The sequence below is a fragment of the Corvus brachyrhynchos genome, unplaced genomic scaffold, assembly GCF_000691975.1.
Source record: "Corvus brachyrhynchos isolate BGI_N302 unplaced genomic scaffold, ASM69197v1 scaffold115, whole genome shotgun sequence".
Lineage (NCBI taxonomy): Eukaryota > Metazoa > Chordata > Aves > Passeriformes > Corvidae > Corvus > Corvus brachyrhynchos.
In genome coordinates this window covers 24,316,532-24,328,969 of record NW_008239553.1, presented here as the reverse complement: position 1 = coordinate 24,328,969, position 12,438 = coordinate 24,316,532, and the positions used below count along the sequence as shown (strand labels likewise).

At 41.1% G+C, this 12,438-nt stretch overlaps 1 protein-coding gene across 1 annotated transcript in view; it reads left to right on the top strand.

Annotated features, from left to right (window-relative positions):
• Window positions 1-11,585: 11,585 nt before the first annotated feature.
• The window catches only part of IRF2BPL (interferon regulatory factor 2 binding protein like), a 7,064-nt gene continuing 6,211 nt past the window's right edge, over window positions 11,586-12,438 (top strand). Inside the window, exon 1 of the mRNA XM_008639790.2 lies at window positions 11,586-11,792. Within this exon, the coding sequence (XP_008638012.2) occupies window positions 11,586-11,792 (207 nt within the window). The remainder of the gene's footprint in view (window positions 11,793-12,438) is intronic.

Sequence of the window (12,438 nt, the reverse complement as noted above, 5' to 3'; positions counted from 1 at the left end):
CCAAGCTTTGGCCAAGCAGTTCTTGGCAGGCTTCAGAGAGGGTGGTGAAAATCCAGCTTTAAGCCGTCCTTGCATCATCCTAGGGCTGTCTCTCTGCCAGCATGGTTCCTTGTGTAAACCGTAACACCATCAGAGCTACTGAATTTTGCAGGGGCTACCATTGTACCCAAGAAACTACTCTGGTAACTAGGAATCCATGAGAAATAGGCTTGGCCCAGCCATTTTTAAACTGCATGCCTTTCACAAGGACTCAGGAAAGGAAGAGCCATTGCAGTCCCTGCAGTGGCTGCAAACCGGCTGAGGCTTTGTCATAGCTGCACTGGCTGATGCGCAAGTAGCTGGCTGAGCTGCCTCGCAGACTCCATTGCATTGATAATGTGGCAAAAAAACAGCTTTCAGTGTCTGGAGGACCTGGCCTGTACGCCTGTGTGTGCATATGCAGATGCATGTGATGTCAGTGAATGTCCCCCCTGCTCTCTGCAAAGGTCACTTTGTCTGAGATTTTTCATTTGCTTCAGAATAAAGCAGCCTCGAGAATGTAATGAAGGAAATGAGGTCTGAAATTTGTTTCCTAACATCCATGAATTGCAGCACCGAGCTAGGGGGAAAGTATTCAAATCCCTCTCTGCCCTCTTGGATAGAATTCTGTTTGTAACTCTGTAATAATCAGCAGACATCAGTGTCTGCTACAACTGAGTATTTTTGGTATCTAATTGGCACTTAGATACTAATGTGATAGGAGCTTTAGAAATAGCTGAAGCAGACAAATATTTCTTCTTTCCCTGTGTGTATGTCTGTATCGTCTGTGTGAAGCTGTGTATTAATGTGAAAAATTCCCTGTTGATTTTAATGGAATGCATCTCTCTGCAGAGAATTTGCTTCATTCAAAGCTGCAGTAATGTATAGAAGGGATAATTTTTTTGTGTGTGCTGTGAACATCTAGAACAAATTCCCGAAGTATTATTTGTGCAGAAACTGTGAATGCTCCCAGCTTGTAAATGAAGTCAAACCCCTGTTAATGTTTACAGTAAAACAGCTGTTCTCAGCATTTCTCTCTGAGCTTCAGCCTCTTTAGCTCTACCATACTCAGCCTTACATCATAGCAGCTGCAATAATAAGAGGCTGAAAGAGGTCAGAAGCAGCCAGCCCTGCTAAACCACACCTTTGTTTAAAAGAGATTTTGGACTGTAAAATATCTCAATTGCTAAATTTTTCAGCCTGACTGGACTCCATGCATGGGCTGGGTCTTCAAAGACCTAGCTCACCAAAAGCACATAGGCACTGCAGAGTAAAGCAGAACACAGGCTCTTTATACATTTTCCTGGGAAACTTTCTGTAGATCCAGACTGGGAAATGTTCCAAGGCTTCACAGAACTAAAGATAACAGTAATAAAAAATTGGACTGGAGCACACTGACTTTTAAATGAAATAGCTGAGCCTAGTACAGTTGCATAGCAAAGCCTTGATAATTTGTGCAGCAAGACTTTACTAATTTACACAAATAAAAGTAAGATCACTACAGATTACTGAATGTTAACAATTAGCAGGTATGTAAACAAGCAACATTCTAGGAAAAGAAAAAAAGCATCAGCATGTAGGTTGCTTTCAAGACTATAATTTCTTTGTAAATATTTATGATTGCTTGAATAATAAATACTACTGGATATGTTTCATAAAAATAATTAGGTGTTAGCAGAATGTAAAATATTCTGCTAACAGAAGAAGAAGAAGATTCTGCTAAAGAAGACTGAGCATTGCCCTGCTCAGTCTTCTTTTCAGAAAACAGAGGGCATAATTTTTGTGCCAAGTATGAAGTGTAAGGTCTATTGAGTTTCTGCAGTGTCTACATTGTAGAAATACATGAATAAATAGGTATCTAAAGTAAATTTAAGAACATTTTAACATTAGATGTCCTACAGGTGATTTACTGAAACCTTTTATTCTGAGTAGTGGAGATATGCAATTTTTAGCACATATGAGAAAATGTGTTCATTGCTGCTTTATTGCACTACATAGGAATTGGATAAAATATGTCATTTTTATTTTACTGACAATGAAAATTTGAAAATCAAAGCAAGAAGAAGACAAGATTTGTACAGTTGAAAAAAATTCCAAATAAATCTATATGTACAAGGGCTTATTTTAGCAGCATTTTCAGAGTTAAAATCGAGTGTGAACATTGCACTCACATGACAAATACTACCTGTGACACCAACAGCAACCTTTACTAGTCTTGTGATTCACAGGGTGATGTCACAGACTGTCAGATGATGTCACTGATGTCCTAGATTATGGCAATAGATTGGGACAGAGGGACTGTCACAGCTGGACTGCTTACTGAGTTTACCAGATTCCACAGCATGTTGCTATCAAAAGGATTTAGTAAGAAATCCCAACTGTGCTTTACAGTACAAAGAGAAGAGGAAGTAAGCAAAAGAGGCCACACAGAAGAATTTGTAGATTTCATTGATAAAGGTACTTTTAGTTGATACAGATACTTTTAATTCAGAGGGATTGCAGATTCCATTGATACATTGCAGAGACAGTGTATAGTGGAAATTACTGGGACAAAATTGTAATAAATTGGACCATAGTTTCAGTTATGACTCATAATGATGGTGAATTACTTGCCTTGAAATAATTCTTTGAGATTCTTACGATTTCAGGGTGTAATTGTATGAGGTATTGACCAGCACAATAAAATACATACCCTTTCTTGAAGAGTGTAGAGGCTAAATGTACAAGGACTATGAACAGTAGTAACATGAGAAGTAATATTCAAGCAAATTATTTAAAGTAACCATAGGTACAAATGATAGCTCCGTACTTTTATCACAAAATCATGTACTGTCTGGGGAAGAACCAAAGAATCCCTGCCCCCAGAAAAGCAATTTTATGTACCTTCACACATATATATTACGTATACATCTATAACATGTACATATATATTTTGTATACATAATTTAATTCTGAGTGCTTTTAAAATATACACATATCAATAACATAAACCTTTTGTAACTACACCCGAGCTAAATATTACTGAGCAGTGTGCATCTCTCTTTGAGTTTCACTGGTGCATTCAAAGCATGATCAGTTTATTTCTTTTGGCATAAATTGCCACCTGAACCCCTGAATAAAAATATTGCTTCTACTTTGTCATATAGAGAGAATATATTCTGACTCTCTTGCTCTAGGTACAAATGTGTCTGTCACATTTGAAAAGGCAACAGTTAAATACATGTTTCTGCTGTCAGAAATGGAACAGTTAAACCCTAAATAATATCTATATGATTAAGATCCAAGTGCTTTACAAGAAATCTATATGCAGTTCTTTTCACATTTCCTCTCTATCCCCTATCATAGACTATGGAAGATAATTTAAAAAGAGCTCTAGTATGTATGCTTATCTCATTATCTCCATTTTCAGGTAAGTGGAGCAAACAATTTCTCCCAAGCAGATTTGTAGCAAAATAGTACAAATTCCTCTATGCTAAAGGAATGAAAAAAGCAGGATTGAGCCCAGAATGGGGGCAGAGGGAGAGAGACTGGAGGGTTTTAAAAAAGAGTTTTCTGAATAATCAGGAAATCCAGTGAGACAAACAGAATGTGTAGAAAGCAAGCCAGAATTATCAAATTACCATGACAACCATAGGCAAGAACCCAGAGAGAATCAGGTAAAGATATTACAGTAGAATTACAGTTAACTTCACGTTTATTTATTTAAAAAAAATAATAATAATCCAAGCAATCAGGAAGAAATATTTCCTTTGGCCTAGCTCATTGTTGTGCAAAGCTTGTGAAATACAGCCTTGTTTGTAATTTTGAAATTTCTTCGTAAATGTATGCAGGTAGCTTTTATCTTGATTTGAATATGCTGATTGTTTTAACCAGAAGGATTTGATGTCAGATACAAAACTCAGAATCGCATATGATTTAATTAGTTTGAAAGCATAAGCTAAAAGAGAATTCAGAAAAGATAAAGGGGGTGTGTGGGTATGTGTGTGTACACACACTTATAGTGTGTATTTCTCTGTTACTCCTAAAAAATTCTCTCGTATGTTTTTCAAATGACTACTTTCTTCATTCAAACCTTTGATTAACACATTCACAATCAAAAAGCTTTAAAACCGAATACACTACAAAAATAAGTAAAACCAAAGTGGAGTGAAACTCCAATAGGTAAGAGTGGTGGTGTTTATTTAAAAAAGCTACAGGTTAACCAGCAGGTTGTTAACCAGGTTATCTGTTGAATATGGCTTGAAATTCTGTTTATTCAGTTTTAATGTTTCATTTCATATAATACTGCTCACATATATTGGAAAGATACTAGTATACAGTTCTGAAAGGCAGAGACCCATATTTAGAGAAGGAAGGGAGGATTTGTTCACATGGCGGGTGGTTGATCTTTTTTTTCCCCAGTTTTGAACAAAGCTCTCAGGCTGCTAACACTTGAGTATATAAACAAAATTCCCCCAGTGCTTTGTCTTTGCTGTCTTATGCCACTGTCTGAATGCATATTGCATTTTACATGTGCCTCTAAACACAGATACATGCCCATATTGATCTTTTTAAATGCTGCCCTGAAGTTTGCTGCGTGGTCAGGGAGAGCAGTGATGCACTCCATTGTTCCCTGCTATGACGTCATGCTCAGGCTTCGCCTTGGTTAAACAGAATTCAGTTTACTGGACTGCAGCAAAATGTCTTTAGGGAAGACAAATCTACTGCTGTAGCAGAGAAGGAAAGAAATAACGTGGGGGAAAAAAAGACAACGTAGGCGAAAGAGTATAAATCCTGACTGAAATATTTGCTGCCTTTATTTTTCTCTACACCTTTACACAAGTAGATATGCACACTCATCTATACACACACTCAAACTGTGCATAGCTCAAGGGTGTGTTTATTTTAATCTTGGGAACTAGGATGAGCCGAGATTCACTCTCAGGACTTGCATCATCACTAAGATTGCTCTTAAACATGCAGTCTTATATCATACTGTTCATTCTTTTCACTCACATTAACCACACATGGAGTCCACATAATGGGTCTAATCCTGCTAGCTGTCCACTGGTGTTAATGAGAGCTAAAGACATCGGGCATGTTACAACATCCAGTGGTAAATTAATTCATTTCCACAGCATCTGAAAACTGTATGTGGCAATAGTGAGGGGAATAAAGAGGATGGCCTTTTAATTATGTTGGGAGATCCTGAGCTAGAAGAGAAATCTAAAGGGACTGAGTAGGGAGAAGGAGGTCTTTCCTTCTCCCTTCTTCCCTCCCTCCCTCCCTCCCTCCTGGCCTTCAGGAAAAAAAGAAAAAAAACAACCCTGGAGCCATTCCTTCCGAACAGGGACAGTTGGCAGGTATGTGTTAATCTTGTTCCCAGCACTTCGGAGGAGCCACGCACAGAGGCTCACCCTGTCTTTTCAAATCAGTGCTTCCTGTCCTTCAAGAGTTAACCTTCTCTAGAACATTTATTTCACCATCTCAGAGAGAGAAAAAAACCACACACACACACACAAAAAAAAAAAAAACAAAACCAAAAAAACCCACCAAAACCCAAAAAACCCCTAAACCCAAACCTGCAGAGCTGAGAGGCTGCAGATCACAAGGCCATTCTGATAGCCTCCCGTCCCCATGGCAACAGCAACGGCATTTATCAGTTCCTTATGAGAGCAGGCACAGCAAATCTGCATTGCACATGGCAGCCTTCCAGCCTTTCAAATGAAAGAGCACTTTGAACTGCTGCCAAGTGTGGAAGGAGCAGAGCTGTCAGGACTGCTTAATGCTGGCAGTTCGTACTTGGGAGCCTTTCAGTTCCCAGAATCCTTCAGCCATGGCAGCCTGCCAGGTACTTAGCGGAAGCTAAAAACTAACCCCCAGACCATTCACTGCAGTGCACTCAAAATTTTCCACATGTACCATGTCACAAGTGCAGACTGTACAATGAAAGCAAACGCCTTCTGCTTGGGATTCTAATTTTATTAATAATCTAGGAAAAAGCAATCAGAGATTAGCTGGCTGACAGCACTATGGTATAGCCACCGTTTATAACTCGGGGTGTGTGTGTCAAATGTGTATTTCATCCCTTAGAAATAGAATTAGCTCAGACAACAGGGGCTGCACAGCCCTAAATCTACATGCAGTACCTGAATGTAGGGAGATTGATGTCAGCAGAAGGGAGAGGGTGGTTATTTACGGTGGAGTATTTTTTAGCAGTCATTATCAAATGCCCAGCAGTGAGATGTGAAACAGAAAAATAAGATAGTATTGCTGGCTGGTAACTATTTTTTGCCCTTACCCTCTGCATTTTGATGACATTGTGAGAATCTCGGAAACTGACTGATGAGTGTAGCAGAGATACATGGCTCTTGATGGGTTTCCTTTCAATGGAGAGTTTTCATGTGAAGTTTTTATTGTTTTGCATTACCCAAAGCACAAGGGCTTCTATTGGCAGAGGAAACAAATTGGCACAGTTTTGCTTTTTTTTTTTTTTTTTTAATCTGCACTGAGATCAAGGGCAAGGGCTTCATTTTCCAGCACTAGTCATAAGCCTTTAGCACAAATAGAATGAAAATTGTCTGTCGCTCAGGCAGTTGGACAGAGTTCAGGAAAACTATGTCTGGCACTAATTCCAAAGGGAGGAAGGTTTGGTTCAATCCAGCATCATTAATTTCAGTAAACTGTTTTCACTAGTCTATATCCCACTGTTCAAGAGTTGTTTATTATCTTTACTAAATAATGTCATTTGGAGAACAGAGTAATGAAAAATACCTGATATTACTTACATACATATGTATACTCTCACATGTATGTATACATATAAATAGATATGGTATACATGGATGTATTCTCATTTTTTTATTTTTCTGTTTTTCTGAACAATTACTTGTTTCTTACCTTGCCTTCCCATTACAAAACACATTTATAATGCCAAATATAAAATAGTAAAAATAGCCCAGAAGGCAAAAGAGAGAGAGAGATGAAAAAAAACCCCTGGAGCAAAGACAATATCCACAAATTTGTGAGTTTCACCAAAAAAACAAGGAAATGTAGTGCCTCTTTTTCAGCTTGCAGCTATCTTTGGCTGCAGCTTGAAGATTTGACTTAATTCACCCAGGCAGTAGTGTCTAAAAGTAATACACCAAGACAGTTAATTTTGGCACTTACTCTCCCTTAGGAATTTTACCAACAGTCTTTGTAAAGAAAGTAAATGATCTTTTTTTTCCTCCTGGTTTCTCCCCATAGCTCATCTTGATATGTGCTAATAAAAGAAGTGGCCCCCACCCCCCCTTCTATTCTCACCATTATCCTCTGTCCATATCATCCTTCTTTCAATAACAATATTAATCAGCATTTGTAACATGGTCTTGGAGAAAAAGTGGGTTTGGTCTTTTCAGATGGCCTAGTTACAGAGGAAAAGGAGGTTATGCCATGTGAAATAACTTAAGATAGTGTCAAGGTTCTTTCTTTCTTTCTTTTCTTTCTTTCTTTCTTTCTTTCTTTCTTTCTTTCTTTCTTTCTTTCTTTCTTTCTTTCTTTCTTTCTTTCTTTCTTTCTTTCTTTCTTTCTTTCTTTCTTTCTTTCTTTCCTTCTTTATTTCCTTCTTTCCTTCTTTCCTTCTTTCCTTCTCTTTTTCTTTCTTTCTCTTTTTCTTCCCCCCTTTCCCACTTCCCTCATGTTTTGGAAAACACAGTAAAGTTTTGTTCAGTTCTCAAGTGTTATTAATCACTGGTGGAGGCCAAAAGCAGGGATATTTTTCTTGGCAGCACGTTTTGATAAACAATCTGTGTATGGGGTGAAGGGAGGGAGGAGCCTGTCTTGCTGGTAACTAAGCTAATGTTTGGCAGATTCTTAACTGTCACGAAAGTGCAAGTGGCTCTCAGTGGGAATAGCCTTAAAAAATGTACCGATTCAGTTGATTCATTGTTGTTGATTGTTTACTACGTCCACAGGAAGTAAGATGAAAACAGTCCGGGGAAAAAGTAAAAATAACAACAGCGGGGGCCCCAGCTCTGCATATTCCAGCCTAAAACACTCTGCCCAGTTGCTAGTCCCTTGCAGAGTGAGCAGAATTAATTTTAGGTGTCTTATTTTGCACTGTAAGATTTGGCAAAGGTTAACGTGCGGAAAACTAGGCACCCAGGCAGGTTTTCAAACCTTAAAGACAGCTCTAGGAAAATCGGTGTGGGTCTCAAAGAGGGACCCCTCAGTTCTTGCCGGGGCAGAAGCGAGAGGCTGGTGTGTCGGGGCACTTGGAGAGCTGCCGCGGCTGCACACGTGGGGCGGCGGCCCGGCTGCGGGCAGGGCAGCTCCCGCCCGGCTGTGCCCTCGGCTCCGCGCTCCAGCACCCACGGGCAGATGGGACCGGGAAAAGCGGAGGAAACGAGAGGCAACGTCCGTTAAGGAATGTGTCTTAAGATGAGTTCCTAGGTGGGAAAGCAATAAGCTCTGTATGTCAGCAAGGCTCACAACCTGAAAAATGGTAGGAAAAAACCAGAATTATAATGAGACGAGAACTGAAACGATAAACAGATACACGTAATTACTCCTATTCTTTGTAACTGAGTGTTTTGACACTTCCTGGCAGCTTCTAGTAGAAGAAAATGTTGTTTAACTTTTAATTTGACAAAATTACGCAACTTCTTCCTGAAGTGTTTGTGTTTTGATTTGCTGAACACACTCCCTTTACCACCAAGTGCTCTGTTCACTGCTAATCTCTGCATTGTTTTGAAGCCAGTCATCTGATTGTGACGGATTTTATTTGCTATTCTGAGGTAAATCCATGTAAATTACACTTTCGGGAGTGCGCTACCCTTCTCATTCTTGTATTTTTTTTTTCCAACTGTAGCTCCTGTTTTGATCAGTAAAGAAAGAGCCATTTCTGTAGGTGAGTGCCTGCTGAAGAGCCAGCTGCTGTGACTGCTGCAGTGATCAGTGCCAAACTTTGTAAAGCGAGCAGGAAAGAGTTAAATATCTTCCCAGGCTGTGAGCATTTAGAGCCAGGCCAGACTGTTCATTCTCAAACTGCTGAGATCATGGGCTCCTAATTATTATTGCTTGCAAAGTTTGGGGCTGTCCTATATTCTGCATAAATAACACTGGACTGCTGATCGACAATCCACAGTACTCCTCTCTCATCCAGTTCAACAGTAACCCCCGTGTTTTGGGAGCTCATGTCTGGGAGTGGCACGGAGTAGTGACTGGGGTGCAGCCGGGCCACCTGGGTTTTGTTGCTTTGTCCTTCATGGTGTGTTGCACCTTCTACTTCCCGTACCTGCTGGTGGCACTAGGAAAGGTACTGGCCGGCTCCTGCACATTGTATTCTGTATGATCATCTTGATTCTTTCATTTAAATTGATGCTTCACCTGCCGTTTTATTGTTACACACACCCATATGTGCATGTGTGTACTTTCAAATAAGGATAGTAATAGGAATAAAGGGAAAGGGATTATCGGATGGCAGTATTTATCCTAGGACTGAAAGGAAGGAATTAGTAGATTTCGTTTCTGCTTGTGAAAATTATAGTCCTTGTCCCTTGGGACTACTGGCAGGTCGTAAACTTTGGGCAATCTCTGCAGAATCCCTAACGCTGCATCCACAGTGCTGACTTGTGTTCCTGCACAAAAAGCAGTTGCTGGGTAGCAATTGTTTGCAGCCGCAGCTCCATTCCTCCTTTCACTCCCCTCCATCTCATCAAACAAGCTACTGTTTGGGGGGTTCTTACGCTATTTTTTGTTTGCTCGCTTCTTTCTTTCAGTTAGCCAGATTAGACACCTGAATGGATTCATTGTTTGGGCTTCCTCTTTGCCTCCTCCAAAAGTAATATTAATTCCTGGATTATTTCAGAGCTAAATAAACACCAGATGTGTTTACTATAAATCCAGCAAAACCGATCTGGATTGCTTCTGTCCCACTACTCACATGGCAAAGAGAAAAGGCAGAAGGTGAGCAGGAAAGCTTGCTGCTACCCTTGCAAGGACAGTGCTGCCGTAGATGGGAGGCTTGTTACATTGCCACCGTTCAATCTATTTTTCCCTACCCAGATTAGATTGATACTGACAACTTGTTCCCTGTGAAGGTGCCACGACGTGGCATTTATTTGCATTTACATTGCAGTTCTCTTCATCAATCAGCTTTGCAGAGATCACTGCTGCTGCTGGCCATATTGTTGCAATGCTGACACTTCATCCTTAAGTGCTGCTTGCGTAATGGCACAGTACGTGCCCATGACCAAAGTTTAAATCAAAGTTTAATCATTACGGAAAGACAAACATATTTCCGCAACTGTGTATCCTGCAAGTAAGAGTAAAGGCAGTTTGGTCGGGTCACAGATGCTAATCTCTCCTCCTTTTCTATTCTATAAAGGGAGTTGACAGCACCTGTAAATGTTTTTTCTGAGGCTAGATTATATCTAAGGTGATTATTATTTACACCCACTATAAAGACTTTTCTTGTGAGCCAAGAAGTCTGTTCCTGTGAGGTGAGTTTACCAAAAAAGGGTTTTCTTGCAGGAGGATTCAGAGGAGCGAGGATCCGGGGTGAGGGGCAGTTCAAGCACATGGAGTGCCTTGTCATGTGTTGGGTTTGTATAACCCGGGGACTGAAATACAGTCAGGATATGCTGCAGTTCTGTATTCCCAGACACGCGGGATGAAGGGAAAGCTTCAGCTCTCTCAACCCGAGTTTTTTAAGCAGAAGCTGACCTTTTACCACAGCCCAGTTCTGATCCTCATACGAAGATCAACATGGGGCAGTAAAAGGATAGGAAAGGAGCTGACATTCCAGTATGAATCAGAGGGAACACATGCTTGTTTAGTCAAGTAAAGGCATACTAATGTAGAAATCCTGCAGCCATCACTAAATCACTGTGGCTGGAAGCAAAGACTTTTACTTTGACCATCTTTCATCTGCCATACTTCTGTGAAGCTTCTGTAATGTCCACAATTTAGGTGTGAAATTTCTAAGTGTGAAATCCACTCCCCTTTAGCGCATCTTCTTCAGCCAATTTGCATACAGGAGACTCGCACAATTCAAAGACTTTTGTATTGCTACTTACTGCTTCTATAAGCTTCCCCTGAAAAACAGTCACTTTTTCACAATTGATTTTCTAACTGTATTTTATCTGGTCCTACCATTTCTCTAACTTCAACGTGTGCATTTCATTAAGCCTTCCCTATAAAATAATTCCACTCACATACATAATCAAACTCATTTGCCAGCTTTATAGATTAGAACCAGACACATATAAAATGCTTTAGACAACTAAAAATGGAAATGAGACGTATTGGTGATATGAAATGAAATATTTAAAGGAAGGGGTTTTTTTGTCGTGTGAGTTACAAAACGTTATTAACCGAATAGAAGGTATTTTTCCCGTTCGGTGCTGCATGGCTGCTGAGCGTGCCTGTGTAAGGGAGCCGTGGCACCTCGCCATAGAAACACTAAGTCCTTTTAAAGCACAGAGGGAAACCTGTAATGGACGGGGGTTTCGGCGTTTCTAGCAACAAAGGAATCAGGAAGAGGTACTGAAAGAAAGAAATCCATCCAACACAGCCCGTGCGCCCGGCTGCGCGCCAGTGACGCGATGCCCGTGGCCGCCCGCAGCGCACCGCGCCGGGTCCTGGCCGAACCGCGTTCCCGTGGGGACAGTTTATTATTCTTTGGACGCGGGCAGCGATGTCGATGTTTGCAAAAACAGCTGCCGACTGCAATGAGAGCAAAAACGGGTTCTGCAGAGCCCCTCCTGGCCACCATGGGCACCGGCGTGGCCGCGGGGCCGGGCGGAGACCGGGCAACTTCGGGGATGGCGGGCGGGAGAATGCAAGCTTGGGGGGTTTTGTTTTCCTCCCAGTGTAATGAATTCTCGGCTTATATGCACGAACCGAGGTTGTTTTGAGTAATTTGCCTGTTAACAGTGTTATGCAAATGTTAGCTAGCTATTTAAAGGGGAAAATAGAAGAAGAAGAAAAAATAAGTCGTGCGTTCTCACAGCGCCGGGGAAATCCTATGTCCCTTTACATTAGCGAGATGAGATCACAGCAATTACTCACCTGCCTGGCCTCTCCTACACCCTTGAGCAATGCACAGCACTATCTTTCCCAGCCCAACCTTAAACACTTGGCAAACATGGCTGGTTTAAACAAATCAAAAGTGGAAGAGCTTCTGATGCAGTCACAGGCTTACAAAAACTGTGTCATTCTGTCACTGGGATCACTGAACGAGAAACACGAAATCGGATATTAAGGCGGGATCCCCCCATTTGCCTCAGCAGCCGGAGCGCACGGGAATCCCACCGACAGTCGCGGTGGCAGAACGCCGCGCAGCCGTCACGGAAGCAAAGCGGGGCGAACCGCGGGTTTACAAAATCCCGAAAGCGAGACATCTGAACTTAGAAAGCGCAGTCAGGGAAAAAAACCAACCAACCAACCAAAAAAAAA